The 22823-nt window shown below is 40.1% G+C and overlaps 1 protein-coding gene and 1 long non-coding RNA gene across 13 annotated transcripts in view; one reads left to right on the top strand and one right to left on the bottom strand.

Moving 5' to 3' along the window:
• SFSWAP (splicing factor SWAP) overlaps positions 1-3253 on the bottom strand; it is a 51603-nt gene extending 48350 nt beyond the window's left edge. For 3 of the 9 annotated variants that reach the window (XM_009473212.2, XM_087754588.1, XM_009473227.2), the window contains exons 1-2: positions 2865-3252; positions 236-405 (exon numbers count right to left, since the gene is read on the bottom strand). In XM_009473212.2, the coding sequence (XP_009471487.1) occupies positions 236-405; positions 2865-3124 (430 nt within the window). In that variant the 5' untranslated portion in view covers positions 3125-3252. Of the gene's footprint in view, positions 1-235 lie in introns of all 9 variants that reach the window. The other 6 variants (XR_015704078.1, XM_087754593.1, XM_087754589.1 and 3 more) reach the window with 5 other exon arrangements.
• Positions 3254-3327: 74 nt separating this feature from the next.
• On the top strand, positions 3328-10696 carry LOC148056083 (uncharacterized). 4 transcript variants are annotated; one of them, XR_015704079.1, is made up of 5 exons: positions 3328-3460; positions 5850-5896; positions 6373-6493; positions 7388-7457; positions 9662-9879. It is a non-coding gene; the product is annotated as an uncharacterized LOC148056083 (long non-coding RNA). The 4 variants fall into 4 exon arrangements; XR_015704082.1 differs by lacking the exons at positions 7388-7457; positions 9662-9879 and adding an exon at positions 10558-10696; XR_015704081.1 differs by lacking the exon at positions 7388-7457.
• The last annotated feature ends 12127 nt before the right edge of the window (positions 10697-22823 follow it).

Below are 22823 nucleotides of genomic sequence, written 5' to 3'. Positions count from 1 at the left end.
GTTTTTTGGGGTCTGAAATCCCAGTCTGCCCTCAGAATCTGGGCAATTTCTGTGTGGATCTATATTTAAACTATCCTGAGGTCCTCTCACATACGCAAAGACTCCCGTTTTTCGAATCCACTGGGTACTGTCAAGATAACATCAGAAAAAGAGAGTATAAAATTAGGAGTAAATTTAATTTCATAATTATTTATTTAAACATGTGCTAAACTCAGGAAGTTTCCTTGAGCAATACCTTGCCTCGCCTCCTCCTCAAGCAAGTCCGTATGCAAGGCTAAATACCTCTCTTCATCACAGAGGGCTTCTATTCTAGCTTCCTCTTCGGACAATTGATAATCTCTGTTCCATGTGGAATATTCAGCATCATATTCAGAAAGGTCATGCAGGTGACCACGCCCATCGTACCTGCAAGATGAAACAGCTGGTCAATGCAAAAAACTTAGGGCTTGGGTTTATGTGACTACTTAAATACTTACCCATTAAAAATGAAAAAAAAATACTTATACGTTAAAGCATATTTCCTTTTAGAAGTTACGTTTAATTTTGCTAATCATTTGTCACCATCTATCGAAAATTTGTTTAATAGTCTAAATTCCTCTCAAAGAAACTAATAAATTATTACAATTAAAGGCAAAGGTATCCTTTAATAGTTTAAGTGGGATCCATTTCCTTAACAGCTCTTACCGTACGTGCTTCAACCAACCAATCAATGTCACTTGCAAAATACGTTTTTCTGGAAAGTCAAATAGCTTACATTCACACAAACCCGAATACATAAATACCTATCCGTAAGAACCAAACGGTCGAAATTTCCTCGCTTCTTTCTGCTAGTCCCGAACTCTCAGGAGATATCTTCACCATAGAAACTTGCGTCCATTGGAGGTAAAATCATGGCTAGGCTCGGCCCCTAGCCATTTGGCTGAGGAAATAAGTTCTGGGTTATGTGATAGAGAGACACACATACATAGGAACAGTAACATATACATGCAATTTAAGGAGGTTCACCGTAAAAACGGCAAAGATCAATGACGTACAGTTCCTTTCCACTAAGCAGAAACAATTTTATTTGCAGGAAAAGCACTGCATTGGGATAATGTTTATGCATCAGTAAGAGAAACTGATTGAAAAGTGACAGTAAACTCGACTCCGCTGAGGTGTCTTCCCACACACAACTCTTGACTTGTGCCAACTTGCTAGACCAAAAACAAAGAAAGTAAATATTCTTATAGCAAAAAGTTAATGAAACACGTAGGTCTGGTTAATCAAGCTCTGTCCACAGGCAAACTTCAACCCATGTCTTCTCATAGCAATGTGCTTTTCTCAAAATGGTGAAAATGAAGACTTCCTGCTGCTGGAGATAAAAAGAATCTAAGCTTCCAAAGGAGTTTATAAGATTAGTAATTGCAAGCTCCCTTAACTTACAAATGTATGTTATTTAGATTTTTTGGTATTACATGTACATACATGCACATACTTAGTTTTTGCTCCCAACAATTTCTGTAACGACTGTAAATTGGGTTACTGTTGCACAGGACCACAAAAATGGCCTCTACCTACTAATGAAATCTGTCACAAAAGTGATTTGGATTAGAAGTGTAACACTTCTCATTAAAGTCAGAAATTATGCATAGCTACAAACATTTATGGTTGTTTTTTCACCTTTGTGTTCATTCCAATTCAAGAAATTAATTTAAATCATAAAAATCATTAATGGTGTAAACCCCAAAATAGTGCAAGGGCATTTCTTTTTTCTCTCCAGTCTTATACAAGGAAATGAAAAGACCTTCCCTTACTGATATTTTTCCAAGCCAAATCCAGTTGTTAAATCAAAACAAGAAGCATGACATATAGCACCAAAGCAATGATGAAATTGAGGGAACAAATATCTATAGTATGTCATGTGATCCTTTTCAAACCAAAATCCTTCCATCTTTCCCACTGAGGTTTTCAGGGTCAGCCACAACTTTTAGATTGTACTTTCAGTGCTCCACTCAAATATACCCAACCTGACCACCCATTTGCTCTCTCTCCAGGAAAATATTCAGAAAATTCGTTCTGAATGAATTTATTTCTAAATCCCAGCCTGTACTGCTGAAACAACTTAGAGACCAGAAGAAACATCAAAGCAGATTCTATTACTCTCTCTGGCCATGAACCTGTACCTACTGCAGAACAACCAAAACAAGCCATCCCTGACAAAATTTGAAAAGCAAGCACCCAAAATCAAAGCCATTCTGCCTAATACAGTGAATCACGGCACAAGGAAAAAGTAATTAGGCCAAGAATTGCTCTTGGGGTATCCCATCAACAGCCTACAGCCAGATTACGTAGGAGAAATAAGAAAACCGCATTTCCCCTAAGGGGGACAGACACCTTTCCGCTCCCCACACTGAGCCCTTCTCGCTTAGAGAACACATAAAGTGCCTAATAAGTATTCCCATGCAATAAGGCTCCCTTGGTTTCCAAGTGAGAAAAGATGATGTTTGTGGTTTGCATTGAAAAGGAACAGATAACTCCCGCCCTCCACTCCACCCTGTAAACCCTACCCTAACAAGTGGAGCAGAGAGACCCCAGCCACACTGACTGTCAGAAGGAGGGGAACCTCCCAGCACTGCCAGAGCGGGGAACCCCAAGTTCCCGCTGCCGGGGGGGCGGCCCTGCAGCGTTACAAAAGCAGCACTCGAAGCACTCTACCAGGAGGGGCTGCCCTCCATCTCTGCCAGTGAAGAAGATCCCCACGCGTCTGCCAGAGTGAGCCCTTTGCTCATCCCCCGCCCTCACCTGCCCACAGCATAAGGGGAGGAACAGAAAGAGGCTACAACAGGAGATCTCGCAGCAGAGTCTGGGGGTTGTGTTACACCGACCTATCGATCATGATCTTGGGGTCTCCCATCCAAGGAATAAGGTGTCGCCCCTGCTCCTGGTACTGAGCCTTCTCATCATCTCGAAACAGCTTGCAGGCATAGCCGAACACCAGCAGCTCCACACGGCTATTCCCACCTCCACCTCCTCCTCCACCTCCTCCGGGGGGCCCGGGGACCGCTCCCCCGCCTGACAACAACATTAGGGGCGGCGGGCCTGCTTCTTCTGCAGTCCGTCGAGAACCTCCGACCCCTCCGTACATCACCAGGGGATGCAGCGAGGAGGAGGAAACTCGCAGTAACAACGACTGTCCGAGAAGCGAGTCCCCCAGAAGGCCGGGCCCGCACTAAACTCCCCAGCTCCAGAGTACCACAGTCGCCATCACCCGAAACAAAATGGCGACGCTTCCGCTTCCGCTGGCAGAGCAGAGGCTGGGCTGGCTTCCGGCGGCAGGCAGATTCGCCGTCGGTTTTGGCAGCTCGAAGGTGAAATGGAAGGGAAAGGCGGCGCGGCTCCGCGGCACCGGCGGGGCAGCTCGGCGTTCGGCGACGGCGGCCAGTTGCTAGGCGAGGATCGTGACGCCGCGGGCGTGACGAAAGTGCGGAATCAAGGGCAGGGAGGCGGGGGCGCCGGGGCGGGGCGGGGCGGCTCGGCTCCTCCTCCTCCTCCTCCTCCTCCTCCTCCTCCTCCTCCTCCTCCTCCTCTGAGGTGCTCGGCGGGCTGGAGCGGGGCTGCGCGGGTCCTGCCTGAGGCTGTTGTGGGGGGGTGCGGACGCTTTTGTGGTACATTTCGGCTGCTATGCCTACACAGAGTTTAAAAAGAGAACGAGGGAGGCCGCGGAGGCTGTGGGCGGGGCAGGGAGCCGTGTCTCCCGCTGCCTGCCGCGCTGCTGAGGAGCCCCGCAGGGGAATGGCGGCGGGGAGTCGTCGTGAGATGGGCAGTGACAGAGCCCAAGGACACGGAGAGGCTGAGGGTTACAAGGCTCGGCAGAAACGGGTGTCAGGGTGGGCGGCTCTCGCAGGGAGAGCTGGGGGAAAGCCTGGCAGAAAGCGGGGCTTCGCCTCAGGCCGCGCGTGGGAGGTTGGAGGGGAGAGTGGGCCTGGCAGCCACAGCGGGAAGGGGAAACGCTCTGGCACTGAGGAAGATTTTTCCAAAAAATCGATAAGTTAGACTATTTTTGCTAACATCGTGTAATCTGGGGTGAAGTTTTCAATATTTTTTGCCTCAGGATTCTTATTTTTGTCACTCTTCAAGAAGTGTGAAGAAACACATTGCTTTGCATGTGTTATAATAAAATTTTGTAGTGAAGCACATTGTGTTCTGCAATTCACAGAGGAAGTTAATTCATAGCCTTTGTTATGAGAGATTCTGGATGTCCATGACTATAGGCAGAACTGCTGGAGTTTTCTTGTGTGAACAACTTACTGGCATCATTGTACACAAAGGAATGAAATAGTGTGAGAAAAGCACTGCATAAGCACTGGAAAAGAGATGGGTAGCTTGTGTCAGCATTTAGAAATACCTGCTACCATGTAAACTTACTGAAGGAGGAATCTAGAAACTTCCTGGGATGCTTTTTTATTCATCTGGAGTCATGAAATTGAAAACAATAGCACCGTGGGGTTTCCACAGTATCTTTCCAAGTGAACTGCAAAATCTGAGTAAACTTTGTAATGCTACTTTTAGGTAATTGTGATGCATACACGGTTCCATGTGATGTCCCACGTCCTAGAAAAGTTGGTTAAAAATCTACTAAAGTTAACACCTGTATCCTTTGCAATGCATATGTGGAATTTACCAGGAATTATATGATACTTCAAAGCTATCAGTGAACAAATCTGCTAAAGGTAGATGCTCCAGATGTATCTTAGTGTTTTAAAAAATAATGACTGAGTTGTTTTAATGAAGAGAGAAGTTCTAAGTGTAACACTTGCCTTTGAGAAACAAAATGGAGACCTGAACACCAAGGAGACAGGTGGAAACATTGTGCAACAATTTTATATCAGCTGGAAAACATTTGCAGTAAATAAAAGAGCAGGAGAAAACAATAGAAAGAACTCTAAGAAAAAAATAAACAGTTTCTGTTGAGGAGTATAAGAAAGCAATTGAACAGTGATATGCGGCAAGGATTTTGTGACGTCCATAAGTTTTCTGGTAATGCAAATGATTCAGCAAAAAGATAGTATGGCACAAAAATGGCTCTGTGCAGTTGAAGTGGCAGCGTAATAAGATAACTTCAGACCATTTTATTGGGATATCAGCATTTGAGACAAGGATGTGAACTGTGCATGAGTCAGATAAAGGACAAAAATGGAAAACTTTGTTACAAAGAATGCAATTACAGAAAGATGGAGGGAGTATTTTAATGATCTCTTTAATGGTGAAATGGGTAAAGGCGAACAAACAGCAATTTTCCAGCCAGCTGAGCCATTTGTAGAAGAACCAAGAGGTGACCAGAACACCCAGGAACAATAAAGCACCAGGTGTTGATAATGTTCCCACTGAATTATTAAGAACAGGAGGGGATAAGACTTTAAAAACTGATTTGTGTTAGTTTGGTGGATTGAAAATAACATAAAGAAATGGAAAAGGGGAACCACGTGTCTATTTTTGAGAACGGGGACAAAATGAAACCTGAGGCTTGTGGCAGCATCTTGCTGTTAATTACAGCACGTGGTGTTCTAGGCTATTTGTTCACATGTAATTAGCCTGTAAACAGAAAAGAGATTAAGCGGGGTTTCTGGAAGAACAGGACTACAGCACAACAGTTATTTTCAGATTATTGAGTACCTGAGGAAAAGAAGTAGGAACATGAGCAGAGTACGTACAGGGATCTTTAATGTATTTAAGAAAGCATGTCATAGTTAATTACAAATTTGTATTGTAATAAAAAAGCATCTGTCTCTCCCTTTGGACAGTTAATAATCTTTTTTTCCCATTATGTGTAAAAAAGTAAACTTGTTTTCTTTTGTTTGTGTTTTTTTTAGTGTACGTCATCATCAGGAAGGAAACTTGGTGCTAATCATAATATAGGGTATGTTTTTTTACCACGTTTAAAGATACATCCAACTTTAATATCTACTAATAAGAAAAAAATACTCTGAAATTACTATAGGCTTCTGTTTTAAAGTCTTTATGTGGTAGGATGCCTGTGTTATTTCATTCAGGCCCTTGATTAGTCCCAGCTGTCCTGGCTGTGATGAGGAGTGGCTAGCTGTAACAGGAAAAATTTACAAAATTATTCTCTCTCCCTCTCACTTTTTCTGTTTTCATTTTGCTATAGGTAGGAAAGGAAGAATAGAGCAAGTAGAAACAAGCCTTTCTTTCCTAGGCTGATATCAGTCTTTTTTTCTCTATCTGAATGGAAGTGTAGTCATCTAGTATTATTTTGCAGTTTACCTTTAGCTAGAAGCATAGAATAAGACATTATTTTTCAGTTCTGAAGTAGGTTTGAAAGAAAAGTGTGTTGTGCCGATTCTAAAGAAAAATACAATTTATATCACATTTCAGCGATATAAAGGAATTTTCAGCATACCAAAAGTACGCATCAAATGTTATTCCAAGCACATGGGACATACAAAATCTGAAGCTCTGGAGTTAGAGACCGTGCAGAAAACAAAGCACAGGATGGGTAAGCAGCTTGGCACAGAAACTCATTCAATTTTTCAGTAATTAAGAAGCTATAATTTAGGAGTCGATTTGCTATAAAATCAAAGGACAGGCTTGTAGTCTTCTGTATTGGTTATACGGGGACAAAACTGTATATTGGAGAGCTACCATAAAGAATTTTGTTGAGCAACACAAGTGCAATGGTTTTTATAGTAAAAATAGAAAGCTTGCATATTGCCATATTAATCTTGATATTAGCACTCTCAAACTATTGAAGTAGGTTTGTTATTTTTGTAGAAAATGCTCTGCTTAGTCAGGCTGGAGCTAAGATCTAAGGTTTTTTTTTTTTCTTGGTCATCATTTGTTCATTATGGGACTTGGCATGAACCTGCGCTGCCGTCAGACTTCTTTATTCTGTCTCAGTGGTGTCTCGTGACAAAAGAGCTGCTGTGTTCTTTAGGGAAGGATGTACAGAACCTGTGAGGTTTCCTTGAACGCTGTATTGTACATAATCATTCTCTTAAAGAAGTTATCCTCTAAATTACCATGACTTTTTGAGCACATTTTATTGTTACTTCTGCTATTACTGTAGCATCCACATATAAAACATACGGTAATTCCAATCCAATGAATTGGAATCACATTTTAAATACAGAATTGCTGTACAACAGTAGCTAGGTAAACAATTTATGGGTATGTTAACGACAGCAGTATGTAACTGGCTGCATTAATGACTGGGCACAGAGTAATGGTTAAGGATTTCCAGCTCTTTTTAATTATAAGCTTGCTGTAATTCATAGCTTAGTTGCTCACTTTATATCCGGAGAGTCACCTCCCTCTTGTATGAATTGTATAAAGATTGTATTTACTTCTCTCTCTCAAAACAAAGAGGTAAAACCCCTTCTCTTCTTTTTAGCACAGTGTTTTTATCCATTGACCACCTTTCTTATTCTGCCAAGTTACACAGATATGCCATGTATCCTTTGGTAGGTTTTTTTTTTTCCTTTTGTTTTGTTTTGGGCTTGTGTGTATGTGTGTATTTCACAGCCTGCCAATTTCTATGACTAATTTATTTGGTTACTCTGTTTGGGCCAGAGGACTCCTTTCTTGAGGGTGGTTGTAAGAAGCAAAGATGCACTTGAATATAAACAGAAAAAAAATACACAAAGCTTGTCCCTTTTCCCTTCCCTTTGCTTTCTCTTTTCTTTATTCAAAACCATCTTCACTGCTGTATTTTATAAGGCATTTTATTACTGTGTGCTTGAAAAGGGTATATTAAAGCTTATGAGCAGCTCTAGCAATCAATGTTGGGTTTGCTCTTGAATTCTCTGATAGCAGTAGCTTTGTTTTCTTACACTTTTTTTCCCCAAAAAAGTGCTTGTGTATGAGACATTTTCAGTTAAAGTGTACAACAAGCAATTTTTGTTACTGTGCAACAGATCAATAGAGAAAATGAAATAATCTTAAAATATAATCAGTTTATAATTAACCAAATTCTGTACATTCAGCTTTCATCATAGATTTGCATTTGTTGTTACTGTGGAAACCTATGACACAAGTTCCACAAGGAATGTGTTGTGGTCTTGTTTGCCAAGCATAATATCACTGGATGTGTTTTGGGTTTGTTTTTTAAGTAATGTTCTGTCTTGCAGATAAAGTAATCCAAATGAACTGCTACTTTGTAGACAGCACTGATGTGTTTAAGAGCAACCTTCAAAGTTGATAGTTTATCTGCCTTATGGCAGGGAGGTTTTACACTAAATTCTTCGTGCAACAGTGCAGCCAACCCTGCATTACAGTCTGGCCAATTGTATTTAATCTCCTCTTAGCTATTAAGAGGCATCCTCTCTGCAAAAGAAGAGAAGGTCATAGCTGAGCAGGTTTACTGCATACAGAAAATAAACTTATTTTTCCTATGAGTGGTATCATTTGTCTAACAGTGTGATAGCATTCCTAACTAAACCTTGATGATCATTGATCTGTTTCTTGAAGCAGCACTTGATACATAAAGGAATAAATGCTTTCTGCTTTTTTTTTTTTGTACATTACATCATTGGGAATATAGAGATATCAAAGGGTCAAAGTCTGCCCTTGTGTAGCCCTGTATTAAAGCCACTGTTATTTATTTATAATAGTAGCATGCTTAAAGAATCCAAGACAGATTCATTAGCTTTGATGGATTGTGAGGTCATATTTATTACTACTAACAACAAGGAAATACAGATTATTAATGGCTGTCATTGTATATGATAAAATGAATGTAGAAGCTAGGGAAAGGCTCACTTGTGAACTTCATAGTTCTGACAATTTGGATTTTTTGCAAAGGAAGTAAATGTTTTTCTTCAGCAGCCACTGCTTTTTTGAGGCTTCTCTCTCAAATGATGCTAAAGCAATCCTGGCCCTCTGTGTGCTTTAGAGAAATCAATACTACAGTCCTGTGTGGAAGTAATTACTAAAGATTTGGGCTGGGTAGACTACTACTCATTCCTAGAGGAAAAAGGTGGAGCAGCAGCAGTTTGTATTTATTAGCTTCTTTAATGTTCTGTGATCTTCTGTTCTACAGAGTACTTTTTGAAGATCTTAATTTCATTTGCAGTTAGTTTTTGAATGTTTTACCAAAGATTAGTCATTCAAGATAACATGTTGAAAAGTTTCATAGGTAGGAGACATCAGAGGAGCTCTTAAGCCTCCCATAGCGGGCACTATACTGGATGGTGATCTTGTTTTGGTTTTCATGCTGGTAGTTGAATGTCAATAAACTTAGTTCATTGGTTCCTTTAATCCATAAGAAGAGACACAGGAATGTGTAAAAAAGCTAAAAGAAGCCACCAAAAAGTATTTTTCCCCCTTTGTTGGCATACTGTTTGTGAACAGTTTGGAGTATGCTTTACTCTCTTTTAGTTTTGATTTTTTAGTTGTTGTTTGCCTTACAATTACTTTTTAATTCCTGTGAATGTTTGCAAATAGCGATTTCTTAAGTCTCTTAATCCATCTGTGCAGCGAGTCATCTGCTTGCTAGACTGCCATTCCCATCGCTGGGGGTTTTGTTGATCCATAATGGAAAGCAGAACATTCAGTCCCATATTGTAGGATGTGAGCCATGAATATAATTGTGATTTGCTTAGGTTTGATGGAAAATTAACTTAAAGTTTGACTAGGTTGAGCTGTAATGTTGATTGTTGTCAAACAGAAATCAACATCTCTTCACCTTTGTGTGTGGGTGAAGAGAAGCTGTCTTCTGAAAGGTTTGCATTCAGAATTGCTGCTGGAGTCTGCCGGAACTGCAAGAATAACTGGTACACGGACAATTTGCCTAACAAGCCTGTAGGCAGAAATGTTGCTATCAAGCCCTTGACAGTGTGCATGAAATGACGTAATCGTATGGACTTAGCATTAAAAGTTTGTTTGTGTGAGGTCCTTAATAAACAACTGCTGTAACTGTAATATTTCATATATGCTTCTTTGTTAGATCTTACTGCAGCAAAATTTGTAAGTCTAAAACATTTGAAAAATGCTTCTTGAAATAAACATTTCTTTGAGTCAGAATATAACTTTAAAAAATGGTAACTTTTGGGTAAACAGCTTACAAATGAAAGCAGACTGCAATTGACCTGTCAGTTACGTAGCTGAGTAATAGCTTGTCAGGAGTGAAGGCAGTCACTGATAGACACGTTAACCCAGTGCCAGATGGCACAGTGGGACAATATACTGCATGCTGTTGCTTACGGCTCTCTGCATCTTGAAGTTGACTATTGCGCAAAGACCTCCAGCAACACTGTCTTTTGTAAGGCTGCATGATTCGCAGAGATGCCAAATAAGAAGGCCGAAGTGCTTCATGTTGATATTGCCAGTTTGAGTAATCAAATCCAGTTAATTCTTCCCTCTAAGGCTTCAGATTTTCTTGGATGAAAACCCCTTAAGTTTCTCTTTTGGTGTTCGATGTTTGGCTTCCAAATGTCTCAGCAGTGTCAAGTGTTTTATACTCAACAGCTGGTGCTTTCGGAGTGTGCTACACACTGTGCCTTCAAATCAGTCAGTGTAAAGCCATATGTAATTTGCCACTTTCTTCATGCGTTTTTTCTCTAGTGCAAGTTGCCATCATCCCTTGCAAAACTCTTGTCTTTCCCATTCCCACATCGGCTGGGATCAAGTGAGGGACATGGGAAGCCAGTGGAGCTGTTGTCCCTTCATGGTGAATCTGCTGGGTATAAATGGTTAGTGTTTCCATAATGGCAATATCTAAGATGAATTCAAAATAAAAAAAAAACTCACTGCCACTGTTCATTGAAGTGTGATTAAATACCTTAGCCTCTGCTGTATATGATTGAGATAACATCCATTTCTGAAGGTGGATGAAGTTGGAAAAGATACCTGTACTTAAAGGCATGTAGTTGGATCCAATGATTTATTTCAAATACTTCAATCTGAGACACATCTGAGTAGAAAATGCTAATTAAGTGATGTAAGAGATATCCTATATTAGAATTTATTATTCTAAAATTCATTGACTTTTTTCAAAGTTGTGCCTGTCATGCTGTCTTCCTCTGTCGGTGTCAATTCCCACAGCTTCTTTCTTTTTTGATGCTGCTTTTTGTAATACATAATTCTATGTGCAACACTCAGAACGTTATTGCTCTGAGGGGAAGAACCTGAGCTACCGAATCGGGAAGCAAATTGCTCCGAGATCTCTTGATGCTTCATAGAGGTGCCTCTTTGCCTAATGCAATGGTTATGGTTTTCTTAGCTTGAAAGTCTGAACTGCATAAGACATCTCCATTAATACGACTTGCCTGTACAGGAGAAGCCAAAACAAATGCTTTATGGTGCTGGGTAAGTTAATAAAATCTGCTATGATTAGTAAAGACACAGAGACAAGGTGTATTTGCCATCTCCATACCGTGTGCGGTTTTGACATAAAAGGAAGGCACACATAGTAAGGAGACAATAGTGATCAGCATGATAAGCTGAAGTCTCAGCATACAAGCAATCCAAGCCTTGTGATGTTTTTCCTATTTTTGTAGGCTTTATAATATAGGAAAACTTCAAAGACAAAGATCTCGGCCTAGTATCTGCATCTAGGCAGCCAAAATGATGTGCGTATCAGTACAGCTGCTCAGGCATGTCTGTGTGCCTGTGCTGATCCAGTTGCACGATCAGACTTTTAGCAATGTTTTCTTCTTGACTTGCTACTGTTTGCAATCCTAAATCTTTATTCATTCGCATTTTGTATGGGAGTACACTCGTGCTGAAGACATTGATATCTCAGAATAACTCGATTGTACTGAATAATCTGATGGGTCAAACAAAAACTTTACAAGCAATACGTGTGTTAAGGACCACTTTGTGTTAACTTCAGTAGTCCCAAGGGTTTAGTAGAAACTGCTGTGGACCTGAGGCAGAAAGACTCAATAATTAGCGTTACATTGCTTCTGTTCTGATCTGCACAATCTTGGTCATATCTTATCTTGTTAAATAGGTGTCAGACTGAAGGAGAGCACACCTAAATGCGTTAACATGGAAAGGAAATAAATGCTGCTCAGCAGTCAGTCATTCCTGAAGTTCCTTCCAGTAGAAGTAATTTACGTTCAATACCTTGGTGGCTTCTGTTTAAGAACTTAAGAGTTTGAAATATTGGATCAGACAGCTGGTTCATGTTTCAAAGGAAAATAAAGCAATAACATCATATAGGTGTTTGATATGTCTTGGGAAATAGAATTAATGTCTTAGAGATCTAATTTATGGCATAGGCAGCAATATTTTGGTGACGGGAACTCATGTTAGGGTGGACGACAATAACATGCAAACGGAAATGAGAATGTTAATTACACACATAACACACTCTATTGTGAAACTACTTTATATCTTTGTCCTAATGATAAAAGCAAGAAAAAATAGAATCAGACACACACAGTGATGCCTAAAATCTGGAGTAATGAACTCTCCCCTGTGGCTCAGGGTTGATATTTCATAGCAAACTTATTTTCCAGGGCACTTTACAGACAAGTTGATTTTTTTCAAGCTTCACTTCATGCAGTTTCCATAAATTCAGTCTCTGGAAGGGGAAGTATCTTCAGAAAATTGTAACAGATAAAAAAATCTGAAAGACATACAATACCCAGCTCAAGGATTTGGCTTAAGCCTTGAGTAACCTAGTCTGACTTCATAGCAACCCTGTTTCGAACAGGAGTTGGACTGATGGCCTCCTGAGGCCCCTTCTAATCTGAATGATCCTGTGAATCCAGGCATCTCTTTCACTGACACATACTCAGTGCGAGGAATACATCATCCCAATAATTCCAAGGGGGTCTATCTCTCCTTTAGGGATGCAAGCAGTGATGGGTAGGTAGTGGGGACTATGCTGCTGTAAAGCCAAAATGTGAATTTTGTTCATTTTTACGTTTTCCTCTGTAGCCACGGTTCCACTTGTTCTCCAGCATTTTGTCTTGGGTTGTGTTGGTCTTCATTATCAAGGCTTCTTAAATTACATGTCATGCAGGAAGCTGCCGCTGCCGAGGGGTCCTCATTTTTTTCCACCTTTTCAGTGCGGTTTGTAACTCTTTCCTTGTTGCATTTCCTGGGAACTCACGCTTGCCAGCAGATGAGATGACAATCTTCAAAAGACTAGTGGTATTTCATTGAGCAAGACGGACAATGATACAGCTCTGTGAATCACATTTGTACTCTTCTGCCAAGAAGTGGATCAATGAAAAGCTTTTAATTTTAAATAGCATGTATGGCTGTGTACCCGCGTGTACACAAGCGTGTGACTGCCTCGCTAGTGACAGGAGAATGAAGAGCACTTACTTCCTTGAATTTCTGGTCTTGTCTCATAAGCTGAGAGCAGATTTAAAGGGCCTTGACAAGGAGTGCTAGAGGAAGGCTGTCAGGGATTACACTGTATTAATAATCACCTGTGTCTGACTTGTGAAAATTGAACACTGAACTTCTGTTTGAGTGTGGAGACCACGCGCAGACCGAGTTTGAGCTAAATGAACATCAGATGGTCTTGATCATTGAACTGAGGGTTAGAGGCACAGATCAGGCACAGCACAGAACTACTAGATGCAAACTTTAAGCAAGATGCAAGCATTAAGCTGAAGACTCGGAAAATATTTTCTTTTAAAACACGGAGGCAGACTAAAAAGCTTTGAAAGCCTTTGTGGGAGAAGTTTGACAGCAGAGTAGATGTCTCAAATGTAAGTTTATCTCAATTTGTGTAAACAGGACATCTGGATTAGAGAAATCCTAGAGCTCCTCCAAAGGCAAAATCTGCATTTTGAGCTCAGACACCAGTGAACCCACACTGGAAAAAGACCTTAATGCTGTCAGACCTAGCATCTTCTTAACAAAGCTGAAGGAACCCAAATTTACTGTGCTCGAAAAAGCTACGTGATTTAACAGAGACGGAATGGGATCGTCTTTGTACTGCAGCAGGGCACAGACACTTCTTGCTTTTCAGTTGTTTATTATCTGGGTGACTCCTGACAACCTGCTGTCTTTATAAGATTTGTTTCTGGATCATGCTACGTTAATTAATTATTGGCCTAACTGTATCTGCAAAATGTCAGTGTGGTTTTGGAATGTGTTCTAGGAATGGAGTGCTTTGTTTGCAGTGTTAGTTCTCAGAACTACAAAAAAATCTATAAGTGACTCTCTTGTTCCTATCTAGTTACTGCTGGTTTGTTTGGAAAAAGAAACAGTGCTTATTAAAAGAAACTCAGACTTTCAACCATGTCAGAAATACTCACTTGGAGCACTTCAGTGTTGTTTTCCTTGTTGTCTTCCGTGGGCACTCTTACTGCAATAAGAAGCTTGAGAATGTCTATGACAGTGTTTCAGAACTGCAAGAAGCAAATACCGTTGTGTTCTCAAATGGATAGTTGTCTGCAGAAATACTTTATCTAAGGAACCACTGCACAGAGTTTTGCCATTAGACAGGATCTGACCACACAGACCTTTCCCAAATGCATACTCTGAGCAGGATTATTTAAGGCTGACTTTCTCCTGGGATGCTTCTGTCATGGCAGGCTAGTGAAGAAGCACTTTCCTTTCTCCCCACAGCAACCTGTTCTTGATGTAACTTCCACAAAGTTCACTACTTTGGTGTTTTTATTGCTAAATTTATTAGTGTTTTTCAAAGGTTTATGCTCAGCAAAAAAAATAGGTTTTGTTATCCCAAAGGAAGACTTTTTTCTATTACAAGTCTTAAAATTCAGGCTGCCAGAAATGTAATGCCAGAAATTGCTCCGCTCTGTGCCTTTCTCATGTGTGATAATCTGCTCTAACCACTTTTTTGAAGTCTGGTAAGTGTATTCTTTCTCTGAGACCTGATCATTTCACAAGACACAGAAAATGATAATCTTTTCATCCCCCTTCCAACATCAGTTCCACATTGCATCTGATCTTAGTCTTTCTTTATAAGCAGTTTATTTAAAAAAAAAAAAAAAAAAGTCTTAAAACGCATCTTTCCTGTGCTGGTCTTTGTGTTGTTCTCCTATAAATCCAGTACAACCCACTTGCTCCCGTAAGAGCATTTCTTACTCAGATGTAACGAAGCCCACGCACAATAAATAAAAATAAAATTCTCAGATGACTCAGTGTACTGAACTAGAAAAGTGTCACTACTTAGTGCGAGACTGCAGTGTGGGGTTTAATTATTTTCTATGCAATTATTCTGGCATTTTTACCTGGTTCCTTCCTTAGGCAAAAATCTCTGATGTTATTGAGGTATTGCCGAGAGAAGCCTGAGTACAATATGAATATAAATAACTTCAGATCTGGCCAAAATTCCAAACAATAAAAAAATTGTTAAATTGGCCTTGTAGCTGCTCTTTTAAGGCTGCCTAAAAATTTCTCCTGAAAAATAATTTTCAGCTTTGAAAACTGTAACGCTATCAAGCTTCAAGTGTTGTGCCTGAAATTTTCCACTCCTGCATAAATTTTCAGCCTGAATCTTTGTTACCAGAAAAGTGGTTTAGATCAGGGCATGGGGTGTGTTTTGGCAATGTTTTTTTGTATTAAAATTTTTTGGGGGTAGTAATACCCCTAGGTTTTGGAGGAAGCACAGCTTAGAATTTGGCAGTGGTGGTTGAAAATGATAAAATGTTTTTCTGTGAGTGTCATCCATTCTTGCTGTTAAAAGCTTTCGAGAAGCACCTGTTTGCAAAATTGCCTGAATATCCTGTGAGCCTCTACTATGTGCCAATGCCTCGCTCCAGGCTAAAGGGAAAATAAACTCCACAATGCTCCTTTCGGCTGACTTTAAGAAAAGGGCAGTGGAGCTCAGTGATTTCAGAAGGACTGAAGCTCAGTGAAGTCCTGTAATTGGAATATATTGCACATTTAGATCTGTTACAAAATAATTTGATGGTGGACAATATTCAGGGCTAACAGCACAGGCTAATGAGAAGATCAATGGCACTGATGCTTTCATGTTCAGTGCAGTAATGGTAGAAGGAAAAATCTGTATTCTGAGACTACGGAAAAGGGATTATCCTCTATCATAGTTTCCTGTGTGTTGAAAAATATAATTTAGTTGTCCTCTGCTGTTTTTCACATGCTGTGCCCAGAAAGTTCTGCTGGTCTGGACAACAGGCTACAATATTCCTGAGACTTTATTTATGCCTCCTCAGCAAATGGCCTGTTAGTTTGAAGCTTTAACATGCTTCTTAAAATTTCACTGTATTTAGCGCAATGCAACGCCTCGTCCTTTTTAAAGGTCACTGGGAAACTGCTCAGTAATTAGCTATTAAAAAAAAAAAAGTTTAAACTTTCGTATTTATTATCTACATTCCCCATATGAAACAAATTCTGGGTTTTAGTAAATGTTCTGTGTTTAGCACAGAAATCGTAAGAATGTTTGTTTCTTCCTAAGTGTTTGGTAATACATGCTTTCTAGCATGATGGCTTTAATCCCCTGCATGGGGAGGAGGAAAACTTGGCTGGATTTCCAGAAAAATGGGAAGCCACGTACAGTAGCTGCCAACTGTGAACAGATTTTTTTCCCTCAAACCATTATGTTAGAAAAATGCTGCTGTAATTTAGTAGTACTTTACGTGGGATTATTTACTAAAGAAGCCAGTATTTCTTCATTTTAGCCTTGGTCAAAAAGGCCATTGGAAAGATATGCTTTGCTTTCAATTTAACAGCAGAAAGCCAAAAAAAAAGGCCAAATTTGTTTACTAAACTCTACCATTTAAAAAGAATATTCAACCTATTGTCCTTTTTTGATAACTTTCCACGTTACATCTGATTGCCTAAGTCCTTCTCCTCAGCTGCCTTTGCCAAAAGCCTAGGTCTGAAAAGTATTTTGTCAGCTTCAATACGAGAAGGCTCCAGATGTATTTTTTTCTCAAATAATCTCAGAAGAAAGGCAAAAGCCCTAGACAACGTTAAAGGTTAGGGTTTTTTTCCCCCTCTCTTTCTTTCTTTGTTTCCCAGGTGAAAGTTATTCAACTTTTATAAGAGCCGCTGTTTCCGTGTAACAAAAGGGTAACATTATTGTAGTCTTCAGTATAAAGAAAATACTGCTAGCAGAGTGTTTTCTCTGTATCAAGGAATCAGTTACTACTTAGATTTCTTTTTAACTGTTTAAAAAAATAAAGCTCTTAAGTAGCACCCATTCACCTTTCTAGAACGTGATTGTAACTTTTACTGCAGAAGGCGGAAAGCTATTAAAGAAACATTTTCTCTGTGTCACAAGGTTAAGTATGTAAGAGCTTGCCATTGTTTTTCTGTTTTGGTGGGGTTTTGAACAGCCTGTTTGATTTCAGGGCTATGTGGGCTTCTCTTCTCCAGCCCTTAGATATCTAGAAATGTCTGAAGCCTTTTTCTTCTGAAATCACCAGCTCCTTTTTCAGATGAGAAAGCTGCTAACTTAGATGGTTAGTCTGCCTTGACTGTTGGCTAATCATTGATACTTAAGAGAGCAGAAAAAGCACTAGTTTGATCCAATTTCCCTATCCCTGGAGCATGCAGCTGTTTTAAAAACCTTTTGTGCAATCAGCTCTGTAAGATAGTGGACAGCATTGGTTAGGATTGCACCAAAAGTTTAAAAAAGCAAAACAAAACACGAAAAAACTCAAACCAGACAAAAAAAGCCCAAACAAACAAAAAAAACCCCAAACCCCAAAAAACAACCCAAGAAATGCTCAGAAAATACCAGGAAAGTAACTTAATTTACAGCATTTTACTGTTCACTTAAGGGATCCTGTGTGTCTGCCCAGATCTGTTAGCTATTTGGGTAGGTCCCAAACAAACATGTGTCCCTGTAATTACTTACTTCATTCTTTGATGTGTTTTCATTAAATGTAAATTTAAGGACAGAACCAACTGTGTTTTCAAACAAATTAACATTTATATAGCAAATATCTTCATGATTATACTTTAACGTATCCATATTGTAGAGTCAATTTTCTCCTTAAAAAAATCTTAGAACACAAGGTAAAAGTTCCCAACTAGGAAGAAGAAGTAGTTTATCAGCCAGTCATGACCTCTTCTGATTTTGGATGAATAGAACTGAATTTCGTCTAAGTTTCTCCTTAATGTGTCATTGTAGAACTGTCCTGTAATTAAATGCTTATTCATGTTTGAGCAATATAAAAGCCTTAACCGAAAAGGCAGAACCTCTCCCTCGACAAGGTGATGTAAAAAGCTTCTGTTGTTGAGAAATACTCCCTTTTAAATGCAATATGTGAAAATTATTCTTCCTTGTCTTTCTAAAAGCCTCCTTTTTAGTGTCAGCCAGCTATGGAAGCACTGGCCATTGTGCAGAGATTCAGCACAAGCCCACAACACAGAGCTTTGAGAAATAAGTGGGCTTACGTGCCCCGCCACTGGGAGCTGCTGCTTACGACCCGAGACCTGACCTCACATGGGCTTGTGTTCAGCACCTACCAGATTGCTGAAAGTGGCCCTGTCTGGCAAGTGGGCTGTAAGGTTCTGCCCCCTTCTCTACATGGGAATTTGGAGGACAAAATATCTCTCTTCAAAGTACATTTAATATGCTCTTACTCACCCTAGATGTTTGTCAATGAAAAAAGGTGGACTAATCAGTAATTATTTTGAAACCGCTCTGTCTTTGTCTCTGGGCAGCTTTAAATATAGAAAAAGAATTGAAGGTTTCCCTGAAATTTCCACCAGTGCCTGCCAGAGCAGTAAATGCTGCCAAGCAGCACCATCGCTGTCGTGATCTCTAAAGATAACTATCGGCTCTAGGCAGGATCTGGTCAATCAGACACTCCCCCATTAGTGCCCTTTTATCTCCAATCACAAGAGTAACTGTTGGAAGGTTGCAGCGAATGCTTCTGAGCACCAGTTGAAACCTTGCTGTTCGGGGAAATTAAAGCAAAACAAAACATATTTGTATAATCCCAGTTTGGAGCAGGAGAGTGTTTCAGAAATGTGCATAGCCAAGACTGCAAGTGTAACTGGAAATGGGCTGAGCTTTTCAATTTTTAGTGTATGTAGTTATTAAAGAGATTGAGAGAGGTTTCAATTACAATGAAGTAGTATTTTCATGGAAAAAGAAGTGTTAGGTCCTTAACAGTGTTCTTGTAAGAATCAGCAGATGGAAACTGAAGCCAGACATATGCCAATTAAAAAAGATTAGACATACATCACAACTGCTGCAATAAATCCATAGTTCTCTACCCTGAAATGCCTTTGAACTATGCTTAAGTATCTTTTTGGAAGATTAACTTCAGCAAAATATGCATTAAGCTGTAGTCAAATGTAAATAATTGCGCTGGGTCTAAGAGTGATACTTTTCCATAAAGCCATTTGATTAGACCTTCTGGGTAGCTGGCTCAGGATGGAGTGCGGCTGCCCCCAGGGGGGCTGGGAGTGGAGTTAAGGAGTGGTGGCATTAGGCAGATGCACAATTCCGAATGAAAAGCGTGTTTCATACTGGATTTGAGTAAAATGTGAATGGAAAATTGTGATGGGCCCCAGGACGGTATTGTGTATGTGGAAATAGCTAATCGAAGAGCATTTTGGGGAAGCTGAGCAACGTACATATTGCACACCATGCAGAAATAGTGTTAGTACAGCTACCAGGCTAATAACCTACTGTGAAAACATCTTGAACATGATGGGAGGTGGGAACATTGCAGCTTCACACTTGTGTAAGCTAATGCAGTCTCCAAAACAGGATGTTTCCCCATCAGCTGTTAACGATGAAGAGGGATCGTACTGTTCTAGAGACTCCTTTTCCCTTTACGAGTGGTGGTAATTGAATGGCAGGCATTCAGAAGATGCATAAGGAATTTTTACAGATTTATCTGTGAACCAGAGCATTTGCTCAACTGTTAACTTCTGCTGGTTATGTGTTCGGGTTGATTCAGAGCATACGTACGACTCACCTCCGTAATAGGGTGTAACCTCTGCTACCTCTTCACAGCCTTTGATTTGACTTACGGGTCCGTAGATCCAAATGTGTCAAATATATCGCTGAACACTATTCACTGACAATTTATTGGTCTTCATTCTCAAAGCTGTGCTCAAGAAACCAACAGCATAAATGTAATAAAGGATCTTAGGGTGTCCACTGGGGCAATTCAAATGCTTCTACGCTCACATATAGCAGATAAGGTGCTGTGCCAACACCCATTGTTTTGTTTTTATAAAAATGTATTCTTGTGCTCTGAGCTACTTGTTATTGTCTTCAGTGCTGATAGCACAGGGAAAGAATGGCACATTTACTATAAATCAGCACATGGTGCTGGCTTTCTGTTGAGAGAAATATTTATTAGAGCAGCGGTTGGCAGCAGTTACTGGCAACTTTTCTCATCTATTCAAGTGATAGATAGTAGCAGCCTTACTGCGTGGCCAGACGTGTCTTTGGTCATGTGCTGTTTTGTTCTTCATATAGGAATAACATATGGTTTGAGCCACTTATGACTGCGTTGTAGTCTTCTATAAAACCCAAATTTCCCAATAGCTGAAATATGTAATTTCTTTTAAGGTTTGTTTCATTGATACTGCGCAACTTGTGGGGATTAAGACCTTGTGAAAAATGTACTGATGCTTTGTACGGAGAAATCTGGTTGTACTGTGAAAATACAAAAAGGCAAATACATTATCTTGGATAACTCCCACCTATTTACTATTAGTGATGCACCAACTGAAGAGAGTTCTTGTTCTGCAGAAACAGGGCAGGGTCTAACCAGGAGAAAGGAGACTTTTGTTGTCTTTCTTGGTCAGAAGATGGTGTTCGGCAATGCACAAAGAATACAGCAAAACAGAGGACCAGCTACAGATTTTCAGCCCTAGTCCAGTATTTTGAGTCCAGGCCCAAATTTTTAAACTATTCAAAGCTAGCTGTCCCTCAGTGGAGTCCACATAAAGGTTTTGCCCTAGGAAATTTTTGAAACTGAGCTACATTGGTTACTACCAAGTTTAAGAATATGTCAAACACCTGATTTTCTGAAGAAAGCCCACAGAAAGTAGTAATGTAACTGTGTGAGCTGAAGCGGAGTGATAAAACTTGGATCCTGGTCAAAGCTAAATTATACCCAAAAATGTTTTGCCGTCATTTTGGCCCGATCCTTTAGTTCAGCGCAAGGCTAGTCACAAGGCTGACCACAGGGCTGGACCTGGGTGTCCTCTCTCACATAAATCTTGGGCCTAGTTATCATTCCTATTTCAAACCATAGCGGTGTCTTGGATTTTTTGTGTGCCAGTCAAATTCCTCCGTGGGAACACCCACGAGTCAAGGGCTCTCCAGCTCATCTGCTGAGAGGCAGATCAGTTATAACTGCTTTACCAAGTAAGTGATGGTTAGTTGTGAAGAACAGATTGCTGTATTCACTTGAGTTTTGCCCCAGTAGTCATTAATTATTCTAGTCATTGTTTTGCTTAGACAGATAGGTCATATGGGATAGTTTGCTGCCTTAGAGGCTTCCTGTTCCTCGGGCAGTATATACTGCAGTACTGAGGAATAGCATCTCTGCAGGTCTTCAGGTCAAAAGAGCTAGATGCTCTTCCAGCTGTACGACTTCCAGCCTAACAGCACTGAGGTCCAGGCCTATTCTTACGTATGTCAGCAGTAACTAATAAATGCAGGACAGATGTATCAAATTGTCTCCTATTTACTGTATTGCCTTAGTGTCCTCAGCTAAAACAACAACACAAAACCAGCTCTTGACTGCAGCAAGTAGTAGTGTCGTAAGAAAAAAAAGCACAAAAATAAGCACCAAACAAGCCTAGGATTTTGCTCAAATGAGGGAAAAAAAAAGAAGGAAGCTTGTTATTCTTCCACCAAGCAGCTGCTGTGATTGGTAATTAGGGAAAGAAATGAAAAGCTGTCAGTTCTTTTCTGCACTTTGTTTTTAATGCACCAGTGGAGGAGCAGACACGCCAGAGCCTGTGAGAGATTTTTCGCTTGATCTTCAAAGAGCAGGGGAGTTCTCTGCTGAGCAAGGTAATGCTGCTTCTAATAACAGGTGTGAACCTTGCAAATCTGTTGAGAACCTACTTATTTTCTCTTTAAATTATCTAGTTTTGGGATACCCCCAAAACAAGTAAATCTAAAAGCTAGTCTACTCACCTTACTCTCGTTCATCTTGCAACATACACGTGTAAGCATCAGGCATGCTTGAGATTATTGTGAGTTTACTTAAAATGTAGCACACGTTGAACTCTGATTTGTAGGACTGAGTTTAGTTAAGGCTTTTCTGAGGAACAGAATAATACATAATCTCTCTAGCCATGAACACAGGCACACATACCCACTTCTATTAGTCAGCACTGCTAAGGAACTGTATAAATGCTGGCATATTACAACTAAAAGGATAGCATAATCTATGACTAAATCACACGACTGGAGGTCAGAAGTCCGATGACTTCACCTACTTGTGCCATCACTGCTATTTGTAACCATGTCTTGCTTTAAATCTACCACTCAGTGCAGCATGGTGACTTCTGGAGGTATTTATGTGGCTGAATGAGACTGGCTTTATAGGCTCTCTCAAGGAGTACCTCTGGCTTTGCTGCATTTCAGCAGAGGCTTTTTTTGCAGTGCACTCACATCTGTATTTTTATTTATCTATCGTCTGAAACATTTTCCAAACAGCTTGGGAGTTTCAGCACATCACTAGCGATGTCCTTTTTTCCCCCTCCCTCCTCTTCTTTCAGTTCAGTTCTAATATCTAAACAACCCTGAGTTCATACGCAGTTTTTGAGACTTCCCCCAGTAATAGTTTGGAATTCTATTCTATTCTGCTAAATAGAATAGAGTGGGAAAGATGCCATTGATTTTCTGTAATTGTACTGCTTTAATTGCCAGTAGGTGTGTGAAGGGGCAGAAAACAAAGAAAGAAAACTCTGTCCCAGAGACCTTACATGCCAAGAAG

The sequence above is a fragment of the Nipponia nippon genome, unplaced genomic scaffold (assembly GCF_047370975.1).
Source record: "Nipponia nippon isolate SJK-2023a ecotype South Korea unplaced genomic scaffold, ASM4737097v1 scaffold_18, whole genome shotgun sequence".
Classification (NCBI taxonomy): Eukaryota; Metazoa; Chordata; class Aves; order Pelecaniformes; family Threskiornithidae; genus Nipponia; species Nipponia nippon.
This window is presented reverse-complemented; position numbering and strand designations above follow the sequence as displayed.